General features: G+C 40.5%; 1 protein-coding gene across 3 annotated transcripts in view; it reads right to left on the bottom strand.

The window, feature by feature from the left end:
- Nucleotides 1-15,076, bottom strand: part of mtss1lb (MTSS I-BAR domain containing 2b) — a 75,408-nt gene that overhangs the window by 51,664 nt on the left and 8,668 nt on the right. For all 3 annotated transcript variants that reach the window (XM_056376015.1, XM_056377584.1, XM_056376828.1), the window contains exons 2-3: nt 1,888-1,949; nt 1,527-1,600 (exon numbers count right to left, since the gene is read on the bottom strand). In XM_056376015.1, coding sequence (XP_056231990.1) covers nt 1,527-1,600; nt 1,888-1,949 — 136 coding nt within the window. The remainder of the gene's footprint in view (nt 1-1,526; nt 1,601-1,887; nt 1,950-15,076) is intronic.

Here is a 15,076-nt window from a genome sequence, read left to right as displayed (position 1 = left end):
AAAAAACAATCCATTGACCATGATTCAATAAAGTTCAGTGAGTTCTTTTGGCCGAATGCAGTGCAGGAAAAACACCACGTTGAGCTTTGCATTCAAAATATCAAAACAATCTCAACTGGCTTTGCAAAAGATTTAGAAACAACCAAGAAGGTGTGTGATGCAAGGGGGGGTGGAAAACATAATGCCACAGTGTGACAATAGAGGAATTATGGACATTTTTTTATTTATTTAGAAATGGAGCAACTTGCCAGAAACCAGTAAAAAATATAGTTTGTTGTCCTTGTATTGTCAACACTGGCTAACCACATGCCTGTCTTAACCTATCTGCAGCCTCCGAGGGCTGAAAAATGAAGCCAACACTGGAAGTGCCAAAAACTGCAGTTCCTCTAATGGCCACTTGAGGCTGGCTCCAAAAGCAAGTTAATCCTCATAGACTCTCATGTTAAAATGCCCAACTTTACAGCAGAAATAAACATGTTTACAGCCGGGTACAAGTACAGGGGGTGAATTTTTTTATAACTCACCTGTTTAAATTGTATTAAGGCTTCAAGTAATACATTATTGAGAGCGTGGCCGCTTTGACTGACAGGTGGGTGAGCGTATGCTTGCCACAAACCGACATGCACCGAAGTCTCCACACACGCCCCACTGGTTCTGGTTAACTACAGTGACACGTGGACTTCCAGTGAGAAACAGCAGCTAGCAGCATACAGTGCTAACCGAGACCTTCAACAAAGTTGCTGTATAAAATTCCCCCTGTTAACCTGATGCAACTTCTTTTTTTTTTTTTTTTTTGGTTTGCCCTTTAATTTGTCACTTATCTGGAGTTTTTGCAGAAGTTGTTGAATTTTGCTGATTCTTTACCAGCATCTGAATTCTCAAATTAAATCGGTTACAATTTGTTTGAACCAGGTTCTAAATACATACATATTCTTGTTGTTGTTAAAGGAATAGACTATGTTTCACTGGATCACATGTTTCGGCAGCTTTTCCACCCAGACAATAATAAAACTCTGATGAAAGATACAACACAGGATTTTCATGCTTCATAAATTGTCAGATTTAAAGATATGGCATCAGCAAACAGCAGCTGGAATCCGCCTCCCAAACCCCACATTGTTACACAACTCACTGTAATGTGGAACTGACCTTCCTATTGCATTGGCAAATCTAACTAAAATATATCCTGCTTCAGAAATAGCTTTTCAACCTCTCCGAGATACTTCAGTCTTTTTTTGTCTTCATAAACATTTGCAGTCCAGCTGCTTTGAAGTTTGGGACAAAATGTACGTCTGCACTGCTGGAAACACTTTCATCAGTCCGGGGACAATTTAACAGGCTGCTTGATAATATCGCTACAACATAAGATTCCTAATAGTGCTCTCATGTGGAGGGCACTGCAGAAGAGCAAAACACAACACAGTGTTGGCAAAGGGACATATGCAGAACTGATGCATGCAGTTTATAGTTTCCTGGACCGGTCCACACACACCCATCCACAAATACACATACAGATGTTATCCTACCTCTGGTGTTGGTGGCCATGTCTGCCACCTTCTGAAAGGCGTCCAGGAAGGCCACAGCAGCCAGGACAGTGGTTCTGGATGAACAGGAAATGCTAATTACTTTAGATAAAATGGTATTATGATTAAGCTTTATTAATCAGCACAGCCGATTCTGCAAATAGTTCCTTTTCACAGCTGCAGGAGAAACGGCATATTTTATTGAGAAACTTAATTTTTCACTCAGCTTTAGTTAATAAAAAAGGTCTAAAGCAGACATGTATCTCATAATTTTGACACAATTTAAATATTTGCTCAATATTCCTAAACAGATTTACATTTATATACTAGATTATTTATATAAATGTCTGTCAAAGAAACTTACCGGAGCTGGGAATGCAGCTTAGTGGCCTTGGCGCTGAAGTCCTCCCACACAGGATAGGAGCACTGGCAACACACAGACAACGAGACATGTTAATATTGATATTATATATTTATACACAACAATTCTGTTATGGCCAAACCTCCATCCACACTTTACAGCTGGTGCCAGGAGACAGGTATACTTCAAATTTGAATAAATGAGAGGAAAACAATCAGGAAGTCTGTGTCCAACTAAACTGACACAGTTTTGGATTTGAACTAGTCGAGGGTCTGAAGTTGTTGCTCTAAGCAGATGCATGTTACACAACTTTAATGGCTGTCGTCAACTGTTGACAAGTTTTTTTTTCTGTTTCTTTAACATTTCACTGAAATATGAGTGATGAGGGCACGGCTGTGTTTCTACATTAACTGTCAAACTGTAACCAAAACCATTTTAACAGCTTCTATTGATTAATTATATCTAATTATCTGGTTAATTATCTCTTTTTCTCCCTCCATCACTATGTGTATATATATTTGTCTCTCTTGCTGCTGACATTAAGTGTTGAAGTAGTTTGGTTTTTACATCACGGTGTAACATTAATAACAGTAGTGCTATAAAGTACATTAACTTCAAAACTGTATTTTAGTACAATTTTTAGCTACTTGAATTTTATTTGGGTATTTCCAATTTATACCTCTTTAACTCGACAGTAATAGTTACAAGTCTCTTGAACTACTATGACACATTTATAGATGCAACTGTCAAGTATATAAGGTGGTTAAAAATTGTGGCACTAAAACAGTCAATTAATCAATTAGTCGATCAACAGAAAATGAACTGGCTACTATTTTGGAAATTGATTACATTTTTAAATCTTTTTTTTTTTTTTTTTAAGACAAAATGTCTAATGTCTCAGGTGCCAGCTTCTTAAATATGAGGATTTGCTGCTCTTCTCTGATTTATTTGATTGTAAATTGAATATCTTTTGGACTATCTTTTGGTTTTGGACTGATGATGATCATCTTTATCATTTAAATGCTGCATCATTAATGGTAAAACAATATTATAATACACATAATAATATAACAATATGAAGAGACTATTCTGTGTTGTTTTACTGTCGATACTTTAGGTACATTTTGATGATATTTGTGTAGTTTTACTAAAGTAAATTTTTGAAATTGCGCTGAATAAGACTTTATGGTTCAGTATTAAAAAAAGGTCCCATATAGTAGAAAGGTAGATGTCCATGTGTTGTTTGATTATAAAGCAGGTCTAGGTTCTATATTAATACTGTGAAAGTATCAAAGCGCTCAGTCCACAGAGAAATGCACACAGCCTGTATTCAGAAACTGAGCCTTAAAACCAGCCGTCAGGACTTCTGTAACTTTGTGATGTCACAACAAAGCAGTCACAACCCTCAGCCATGCGCGAAGCATGGCCCTCCAGGATACACCATCCAACCAACTGATGTTCTTTTTTTGTTGTAACTTTATTAGCAGCACAGCACCAAGTGGTCTTTCTGTCATCGAGCTAGCAAGCTACGCAGTAAAATGTTGATTCCCTTCAGTTCATGATGGTACTGAATGATGTTGATATGTATGATGATACTGACAATGGCTGTTAGGAAGCCAATATATCCTTGCACAGCCTTCCTGAAGATAGTAATATACAGACCAGTGTCCATACGTAGGTTATTTTTTCTGAAATACAGCAGCATTATAGTCCAAATTTGACCGCATTCACCACTGGGTTTTACCAAGCTACTGTAGTATGCTACAAACTGTTACCTGTGGTTGGCCTGGCTATGTGTCAGCCAATCAGAGGATAGGGTCAGGCGAAGCATTAGAGAGGAGATGTAAAAGGATATTCTGATGGTTTTTGGTTCTTAAAACAAATATCTAATTGAACAGCTTAACACAAACATTTCTGCAGATCACACACTTTGTTCTCCTCCTGTACCTCTGGAGGTTTATAATGTTTCTCTCAACCCATTTCATTTTCTCTCATCAATGATATTCCCTGTTGTCTTTCCACAAAAGCATCCAGACAGACACACACACACACCCTTATCCTAGTCTCTCCAGTCTCTCCATCAAATACAGAAGCCACCCCTCCTCTTCTCCCTATGCAGCCACCTAATCCATCTACCCAAACACAGACACACAGAGACACACACATACATATACAGAACACTTGACAGCTACTGGCATCAAGCAGCATCAAAGGGTTTGACTAGAGCAGGCAGGATTGCTAACACAATTCAAAGCTAAAGCTGTGTCTCTAATGGATGCTGCTCCCCCATCCTCCCACACTTCCTTTAGACTGGATGACTGCTCTATCACACACCCCCAGCCTCAGCACACATTACATTATACTTGATCCAGGTTAACCTATAACCCTGTTAAATGCTTGCAAATTGTGTGTGTGTCTGTTTCTGTGTTCGGGGGGATATTTCAGCATGAGGTCTAAATATCCGTAGAGGAAACGAAACAGAGAGAAAATGTGAGAAAAGAAACTTAAGGAAACAGGAAATAGTGAGAAAAAAATGAAGGTTAAGGAGGACAGCAGGATGGAAATGTTACTGTGCGTGTATGTGTGTGTGTATGCGTGTGTGTTGGGGGGTGGGGCATCCTGTCGTGATGTCAGACTGGCACAGACAGTAAGGGCTGTATACTCTTTGATCTGGCCTGTTTGATGTAGCTTAATTTGGTCTGAAATCACAGTCATATTTCCCCTTGGTACCAAAAGCTAACCCCTCCACCATCCTCCATCCAACACACACACACACACACACACATACCCTGATACCTCCCCTCGCAGGCTGTTTGAAGTGCCCCACGGAGCTTAAGTAGTGTGGATGGGAGATAAGGTGAAGTGACGCCCTCCTCCTCGCACAGACACACACCACACTCATACATACACACATGAGCAGCCTTCTACCTCATTAGCATATTTCAGGCATTTCAATCCTGTAAAAATGGCCCGGTGGCAAGTGACCAAGTTATCATTGAATGTATATGTGTGTGTGTGTGTGTGTCATTTCTTCCTGTTTCTTAACATGCAGACCCCCCCCCCAACACACACGCACACACACTGTGTTAGTATTCTGCTATGATGAGACCAAACCAAGTTAACAGTCACATGCTAACCAGAAATGCAGCAGTACTGAGAACATGTACCAAGTTAAAAACATAAAGTATCGCATGTATGTACATGTTCGCTCAACATATTTATAACTTCCAAGGCCAATGTGAAACAACATAAACCAGACTTCTCAGAAAACTAATTTATAATGAATGATCCAGATCTGCCCCTAAATTTAATGGGTTGGAAACCTTCTTGGCAGAGGTAAATATCACACATAGTTGGTATCTCTTAAAAGTATTAGTCAAATATTTTATGGCCACATCTACAGAGAGCCAAAGTGAAACTAGAAGTTTCAGTTTCTGTTCCACAATAAAGAAACCTAATTCCACAATATTGCAAACTACTGAAAATCCAGCCGTACAACATAAAGTCATGCACATAGTTTCTGCGTCCACACGGACAGCTGCAGACTTTTCTCTGGTCGTGTGGACATGCACACAGTTCCATTCATTCTACGGCGTCCGCATTTCACAACGGTGGTTGTAATGCACCACAACGTTGTGTGCAACTATAAAAATAAAGAAGTAGAAGAAGAGAACAAGAGGAAGGAAAAAAAGAGAAAATATAATGTGTGACCGCTTAAGGCGAATAGGAGAACAGGGCGAGGAGTTCCAAACCATTTGTTTGTCTTTATATTGTTTCAATGATAAATCATATAAAAGTTGGTAACACCGGATCGCCTCACACAACCTCTCTTCAAAACAAGACTGCAGTTTGTTATCTGGAGCATGCCCAATTGCTTGCTACGCGGAGAGTCTGCCTGGACACAAATGTTGGGCTACACGTGGACATCCATGCACAGACCCTTGCAGACATGTGTGGACGGTGACATTTATGTCATACAGACCTGAGCGGACCCTCCGTGGACACGCTACAGGTATGAATTGGTCTTAACCTTACAGTACGTCTGCTCACTGTTGTGCAGTCCGTGTTTATTCAGCCCAAACAGCCAATGAATGTTCCAACTGTGCAGACAATAGATGTAAGCCAGCTGTGTGGGAGTGTGCCTCTGTCTGTTCTTGTGTTCTAGTCAGATTTGACTGATCTGTTACATGGAAGCTATTTATAATTGATGTACTCAAACTGAAATTTCTTATTTGATGCTTCTTAATGTTTTTCACCACTCAGACACATGCCATGGACCTAGGTGACCTTGGTCATCGTGCCTCGCTGTCTGTAAATTCTTCAATTAACAAAGCAAAAAAGAAAAACCACAGAATTCACATCTAACTGCATCCACTCACATCTTCCAACAAGACTTTATATTTGCTCCTAAACAACCTTCACTGGTTAAATGTCACCAGCTAGAGAGCTGGACAGCAGACATGTTCCTGAGACACACAGAGGAAGTAACAATTATGATGACATGCTGTTCTGGAAAAAAAGTTGTAGCTGGTAGCTATAAATTTTAAAATTGGTGACGAATTAAACTCACAAATTAAATTAACACAGTGGTATAGAAAGCATTGTGTTAAAATTAAGTATAATTTTCATACATTTGGGACTTGGAGGAAACTGAATTATCCCACAAAGAGAGAGGCTGTTTGTCCAGAGTCAAAGCTCTGCTGTGTGAATTCTTTTGAAATCGGCCTCAGCCTGCGAGCCCTCCGCTCCATAAATGTGTCCGCGAGTGTGTGTTTGCCTCAACCCGAGAGCTCAAAGACCGCGACCATAACCACTGCTCTCATATGATTGCAGGACTTGAAATATCACGGCGGCCGAGGGGCAGATACACAGCGTGTGAGAGACGCAGAGTGGGAGACAGTGAGTGTGTGAAAAAGCTTTTGGATTGTATGCTTGTTACATCACCACTTCCTGTGTCACAGAAAAACTCAGCAGGACATGCATGATTACCTCTTATACACACACATGCACACACACAGATAGACACACAGATGCAGGCACACAGATACAGACATTGCAGTGTAAACATATCACAACTAAAAACCTATCCCAGCTTTCTTCCCTCCCTGCTTTCCCAAATAGTAAGACTATGATTCTATTGTATCAATGCACTGTTATGCAATCACTGTTTTTGTTTTCCTTTTATGGGATAAATGAAGGGGAATTTTCAACTTTATACTTTGTACCTTGATACGTCTTCCTTCATTCCCTCCCTTCCTTCCTCTTTCCTTCATTGCTGCCTCTGTCAGGATAAAGCCACACTGAATATAGCACGCTGCCGCCTCCCATTCATTTTCTATGAAGAACGGCAAATCACTTGGAAGTCGCACACCAGGCAGTTGGAATCACTGATATCCAGCCACACCTGAGATTTGTAGTGTTTCTAATACGAATAAAACCGCAAAAATATGGCTTCTATTTCACCCTTTGACTCGAAAACTGAAACCACCATGGAGGCAAGAGGCAAACTGCATTCGGCCTGACAGGATGATGGATCCACCCACAAGCTGTTGGAGGGGCTGGCAGCGTTATCACTTTTGGTCTGGCTGTAACTTTAATCCTAACCCCAGAAACTGATGAAGACTCCTCCTTCCTCTCTCCCATTTTATTTCCTTTCCTCCATCACTCCTTTAACCTTCTTTTACTCCTTCATTCCTCCATCCCTGCTCCTCTCCACCTTTGGTAGTGCTTAAATAAAAGGTTTAGCCTTGGTTTTCACTTTCATTATGAACAGATTTATTGCACAACACAACAGCTCTCAGCAGGGAGAGACATATATTGTCATTTTCTTTTCTTTTCTTGGCATTTTGCTTTCAGTGGAAAGCTACAGAGACAGATGGGAGAAAGAAAGGAGTAAGACATGCAACAAAGGTCCACAGCCACAAGCGAACCATGGTGGTGACAGTTATGGGATGTGCTTCTGACAAATTCAGCTTCCATGGCTCCTCCATATATTGTAAATTTTTTTTTCGAAATTGTTTGGATGTTTTTCTTGTATGTGCACATGTGTTCAACGCACAGTAAATATTAGAGGTGTAATGATTCTGAAACTGAGACCCAAACCACGATACAAACGTCTTCAGGTGCAGCCTCAGTTTTCGTTTCATAATTGACACAAGTAAATCACTAAATTATTATTCAAACCTAGGGCAAGTGTTTGGCTCAATCTGTTTGCCCTCCCATAATAAATATCTGTAAAAGAATGGACAGTTTAGAGCAGGGGTCACTAATAAGCACATCTGGACACAGACGCCAAAATTATTGAGAATTATTCAATTTTGATGGAGCATTTCTATTTTAACTGGCATAGCTTTTCTAGCCCTTACTGCACTGGTCACGTGATGTTACTCAGCCAATCATTGTGATTCGAGATACGCACACAGGGGAGAAACAAGACGATAAAAAAAGGTTGGACAAATGAATGAGGGAGTGGGATAACAGATGGAAAAAAAGAGAAAAGGACTTGAGGAGATGTTGCCCAACCAGAAGTGTTTGAATTTTAATTGAAGACCCCTGGTTAAGAGTGTTTCTAGGATATACAGTAAGTACTATCTTAATTGGACACTCTGAACATTAATAATGTATTCAAATTGATTTACGTGTGAAACTGAAAAAGACTTGGTTAGTGGAGATTAATGAGTTAGCTGCGGGCTACCTTACACAGTTCATGGGCTAACTCAGTGTCATTATAACTCATTGTTTTAACCTGGTTCCACACCACTCAATTTGCTCCCACATCTCAGATTTGTTTCAGTGATTCAAATAAGGTCTGATGATGTGCCTTTTTTGTCTGCTGTGTCTGCCAGTTGGAGAAAGAGTCAACCAATCACAGTCTAGGAGGCAGGATTAAGAATGAAGCGTCATCTTTGTTGAAAGCTACCGAGTGAGCAGTTTGTGGTTGCACTGTAACCAGGGATAAATGAGGATATATCAGCTGCATTACTGTTGATAAGAAGAAAACATGATGAGTATAAGCAAGATCTGAAGTTATAATATTATAAGGCCATTTTTATACAATGAAACAGTTTTATGCATGTTTATCTATAATTGACACATCTATGACACTTGTAATTTTTGAATGAGTTATGGCTGAGAAAAAAGGCTTCAGTCAAGTTCAAATGGACTTTTTATGTGTGTATAAAAATAAAAAGTAGGTAAACTGTGTTTTACCCTCCACTTGATCCCTGTTTTAAATCCGACAGTGTACAAGGACCCTTGTATATTCCCCTATCCTCCAATAATAATCCCTCATCCCGATACCCAGCAATACGTTGACTATTTTCTTTTCCCTTTTCCCTTCACATTCTTTCTCCCAGTAATCCTCCATTTCATCTGGTCCTGACTCTGGACTCTGGGGCTCAGTCAACAGTCCTCTGGCCTAGTTCTCACAGCACCACCAGTCCACCCAGTCTGCCCAGCGCTCTATTGAGAGCTCCACTCCACCACTCACTACAGTGGATGAGAAGCTTACTGTCTCCTCTCGTTCTTTTGTTCCCTTTGTTTCCCCCACAGCAAGACAGAAAAACAGAGGAAATCCAGCAAGAGAGACAGAGGGAGAGAGAGAACGGGTGGAGGCAGGCAGAGAGGGATGTAAGGATTATCCTGATTTTTTGTTGTATAATCGAGCCAATTCACACGTTAAAAGAGCAATGCAAGAACCAAACAAAAGAGGCTAATTTCACAGAGCTTCATATGCATAATCGACTGGCAGGGAGTTTTCAAAAAGAGGATCAAACTCATTTTTATCAAGGTTGGGGATGGATGTATAACCCAAAGAGAAAAATGCTACATAATATCTGTCTCCACTTCTACCAGAAAGAATGGCAGGGTCTTTTGTCTCCTCTGTAGTCAACTGCACCATCACAGTGATTCAGATTCACTTACACAGGTAGAGCTTTATGTCTCACTTTAAATACAGAAAGGGATTAAACATCGACATGTGTTCAGAGATGGATGAGTTCAACTGGGCTCATAAAGAACAGTCTGATAACCCTAAATCTGATCTTTTCCAACTTGGTCTAAATAATTGATACTGCTTAGAGAGACAATGATAATTTGCTTTTACACTCAAAGATATCATTTCTGCTTTAAAATGAAATTGATTTCTTGCCCCTACATCTGATAATAAAACTGCTGTCGTAGATTATGATTATGATTATATCACACAAAATGTCATCAATCATTCCTATACTTGTTTAAATATTCTGCTGGCAGGGTTTTTCAATTGTTTTATAGTGGAGGCATCCTTCCCTGGCTGAAATATGGAGTGCTTGTGCAAACAAGCTTTTATAAAATATAATATTGGGCTTGTTAGGTTAAAAGGAGCAGTGGCGCTGCATAGGCCTGGGCAATAAAACAACAGCGATATGTACAGGAGAAAGACACTTCATCAATAGCAATATGAAAATTGTTCAATAGAAAGTCGGATAGTTTCACTGCTGCATGAACAAATGCCAACCTTGCTCCCTCCCAGCTCATAATCAGCCAATCGTATCCACTGATAATGACGCGTGCTACGAGTGACAAACAGACAGGTGTGTTGTTTTGTTGCACAACAACAGATGCAAAATTTAATGCAATAACATTTTTGGCCATATCGCCCCACCCTAACACTGTATCTAACAGCAAAGGCTTAATGAATGAGTTCTCTTATGGACGAGGTGGGGTTGGATGGTGGGCATACAAAACGTGACTTTTTGCTGTCTGTCCTGGGAAAGTATCTTCTCTCATGATCGATCTAGCCAATAATGGTGGCATGATTAATAACCATACTTGATGATATATGCTATGAAAATGCCTCATGATATATGGCATTTTATTTGTTAAATAACAACTCTTGCTTTTCCCCCCAAATGGTTAAGTTAGTCTCTTCTGACTATGACAAGAATCTTTCCCTAACCTTCCCCGAGAAATTTTATTCTCCTAAATTAAAGCAAACTTTAACCACTTTAAAAAGAGCTCATATGAATCATTTTTGTAATGGTCATAAACTAACGAGGGAGAAATTGTAACTGGAACTTTATTCGAAATCAGCTGTAAAAATGTTAAGTATACCTGTATTTCTCTCGTTTAAAAAAGCATTATGCAGGAGGAAGATAAGTGGAGTCATGATTTCCTCCACCATGCTGAGTAAATCACTTCTCCCGACACATAGGCTGGCACTTTGTTTCAAAGGGAGAGGGATTAGCATGCAGATGAGGAGACAGAGGCTGCCTTGCTGCATAATTGATGAAGTGCAGCAGCTAATTCCAATCTAAACATAGTGATGAGGGGAAAGAGGAAACCATCTGTGTGTTGTTGTGTCTCTGCACTGCAAGGCCAGAGATCACAGACACCATATCCGTGAAACATCTGCACAACGGGGTGTCTGCACCGTGTTTCGGTTAAAACTGTACTCTTGGATCTCATGTACAGTAATGCGCCAGGCATGGGGTAGTCATGAATGTACACACATACATTATATGCTACTGTATCACAGCAGGAAAGAAAGATGAGAGATGAGGAGGGAAGAGAGATTCCAGCATTAGTTTCAAACGCAGCTACAACATAACTGTCTGAATGACAGGATGATGTTCTTCCCACTAACATAACTCAAACACCTAGGTGTACATATGTAATAACAATTTTACATAAAGCACTGATAAAAATGACTCTATGATCTATGTAGAAGAAAAAGTAGGTGTGGACAATCTGATGATATTATATCGTGGACGATCATTATTTGGCAAAAGGTGCCATATTTAGATATTTCATTTTAAAAGTTCAATCACTGCTCACTAGCCTGCTGTCAACTGCTGGTGACAGAAGTAGCGCCACATGTACCACTTTTCCACCTGAGCAGAACAAGAACCACCGTCACCAGTTACAGCCCGTCCATTCCTGCTGGAAGGGAAACACAGGACTAGCTGGTTAGCAGCAACTGAATAAAAACACTTACATAAAGCACTTCCTGTCCAAACTAATGCTCCATATGAGCCAAGCAAAAAGTGAGATTGGTTGTGTCATTCTGTGTCTCCTGTTTGTAACACAGTCTTTCTGTTCAAATTCAGAAGTCTCCATATCCAAGCTGAGATGACCCTAATGGCATTATGATGGTTATTTTGTCAAGGTTCGAGAAACCTCCTCTAGAGCCACAGATAACATTAACTGTTTCCACTGTCTGAGTTTGATGTGGACTTCCCCTTTCAGCTCTACAAAGCTTTCGGGCCAAAGCAATATTTTACAGATAAATGTAGACAATCAAGCATGGACCACAAAATGTAGAGAGATTTACTCACGGGGCTGACAGCACACCAATAAAAGAAGAGAGCGAGGTGGGGCCATCATTATATTTCATTGGATGGTATGTTCACCAGCAGCCATCAGTTATCCAGGCTCTTACAGCTATGAAGATGCCACTTAGCTGTTTCTCTCCTCTCCTTCGCTGGGCTGAAAGTCATTATTATCTGCACTGCTCCAATCGTGTGAGAGGGCTGTCGATGCATGCTGGAGTTGCGTCCGTCAGACCACTTAGTCTAAGTGACGGCGACTGTTACTGTGACCCTCAGCACTTAGAGAGATATGTGTGCAGAGGTAAGGAGCAAAGGGACATATCTTTGATGGCTGAGCCTGATGAAACCCAAACGGATTAAAATGTGTCCTGTGGTTCAAGTTTGAAACATGATTATTAACAAATGTTAACTACAGCATTATCTGAGTCTATTGCAATCGTGGTTGTGGCTTTGGGAGGATTGCTGTTGACCTTGACATTGAAGCTGCACTGTTTAACATTTTTTTTATATAACAAATGGATCAAATCACTGTGCACAATGTCAACCAGCTCTGTGGTTCCCCTCGGCTTCATGCAGCATTTTAGCATCTTTTTGTTTGGGTTTTACAGCCTGCCGCTTCAGTGTTGTGGTTCAGTCTCACCAATTTAATCAACCACAAGGTCACAGGCAGCTCTATTCTGCAAAAATAGTTCTATTAAACCTGACTACCTGCCCAGCAACAACAAGTTTGTAGCTAGGTGGTGTGCATGGTGGAACATTTATCTGCTTGGTGCAGATCAAAACAGAGCAAGGAGAGTTAATATTGGACATAGGTCATATGACCAGACACACAACTTCAAAGGTCCCATATTCTGCACTTCTCCTATGTTTTATTTAAAGTGTTGATCCATGATATATATTAGTGTTTTTAAGAGCCAAAAACCATCTCAGTGTAGTTTTACATCTCCTCTCTCAGGCTTCTCTCTGGAGCTCTAGTAACAACAGGTCAGTGAGCAAATCAGAAGAGAGGAGGCTCTGAGCCTCTCTTCTGATTGGCTGACTGTTTTATGAGCACTTGCATAAAAATATAGCAGATTTCAGGTAAACCAAATCCTGCGAGGTTGGATGGTGGGTCCAGGTGGGCGGGGCTTGGGGCATGCTTGGAGCATGTATTTGCTGCTTAGGCTGTGCAGGCATAGGTGTAGAGGCGTATTGACAGGAGGGGCGGAGCTACTTCATGACTGAAGGCAGATGCTGCATTGTAATTTCTCTACTCTAAATTTCTCTGCAGCTGAACCATTCAACTGAACTTGGCAGCTTTATTGGGTTCACAGTATGGCAGTTCTTTGGCAGATTATTTTTCATACACTAATAAATTAGCTTGTGCTCAATATATAGTCTGATACCACAATCATGCAAGCCACCACACACACATATGCACATACAGTTAATTCCAAGACAAACACAACTCTCTGAAATGAAGATGTGATATATAGAGCATGAAGAGAACTTTCTTTTCTTCCAGTAGCTTCTTTTTTTAAATGAACAAGAGAATATTGATTTGCCACATTCATTGTTATTCTCTGTCTGTGTCTCTGGCCTGTTCATAATGATCAGTGTGTTTTACAGTGAACAGCTGAGTGTGATGAGAAGGCTTTGACAGGCCTGACAAAGGGCTCAGTGAGAGAGGCTGTCTTGGCTGGCTCCCAGCAGCCTCCATGCCTCCCACGACCAGTCCTCTCCATTCATCTCTACCGGCCCTAACGAGCCCCAGGGCCCTAACGACCTCAGAGATTTTAACGAGCTCTAACGAGGGAGATGCTCCTTTACGTGTCCTGTGATTCTGCTGGCACACTGGCACCTTTTACTTAAGAAGTGAAGTGAGTGTTTTTGTGTGGTTTACAGGTTTCAATGTCATAATCATCTGAATCCTTTAAAAACAAAACCATGCATGTCAATGAGGGTAATTTTCCTTAAGCATCAAGACAAACAAAACCTGCCGTCAACTTCTTCCTCTGTGACTTCAAGAATCAGCTTCTCTGCAAAGAGACTGGTTGATTCTTCAGCTTGTCTTCCACCTTTTTAATCCAACTTTCATATTCAAAATGAATTTTCTGAGGAAATTCTTGAGATACACGGATGTTTGAGGCAATGATTATCAAACTTTTTCACATCAGAGACCCCTAAACTGACACAAATTGAGAACCAGTGATTTAAGGAATATAAACCCTGAAAGCTCAAAACCACAACATTGAAGCAGAAAATGTCTGACTGACTATAATCATGTCATTTCAGAGGATGTTGCTGCAATAATAATGTAATTGCTAAGAGGGGTGATGTAAGTTGATGCAGAGTTTTTCCATTGGGTTAAATTTTGGTGTATAAAAGCTATCATAGAAAAAGTTATTATATAAGCTGTAACACATCACTCAGGTTTATATAACCAGAGTAGCTGCATCTGGCTAGTTGTAGTATTTTATCAGCTAGTTACCATGTCCCTGGTTAGCTTGCAAACTAGCCATGTAAGAAGTCACGTGTTCACCAAGCTTCTGCCGCCGCTCACTTTGGAAGATGAAATCAAGGCCTCATGGACAAACAGCACTCACGAGGATGAGAGCTGTCTCTATTATTGACACGCATCCTGGGCCTCTGTTTTTTAACAACAGCGCTGTGGTGGGAAGTCCTCCGGACCACACAGACACAAACACATTACAGATTGGACTAATGATACGCTTCTACAGAGCATCTTCAGTTCTGCAGCATGGCCCAGAGTCATAGGACATAATTGTCACAGGCTTTTAGAGGGAGGGACAACAATGGGCAGTCTCTGTGAGGATCCGGACCAGTTTACTTCCACTTCTCCTGGTTTGCTGATGTTGTTGTTTTTCCAGTTTACTACTTTA

This window comes from Seriola aureovittata, chromosome 1, assembly GCF_021018895.1.
Source record: "Seriola aureovittata isolate HTS-2021-v1 ecotype China chromosome 1, ASM2101889v1, whole genome shotgun sequence".
Classification (NCBI taxonomy): domain Eukaryota; kingdom Metazoa; phylum Chordata; class Actinopteri; order Carangiformes; family Carangidae; genus Seriola; species Seriola aureovittata.
This window is presented reverse-complemented; position numbering and strand designations above follow the sequence as displayed.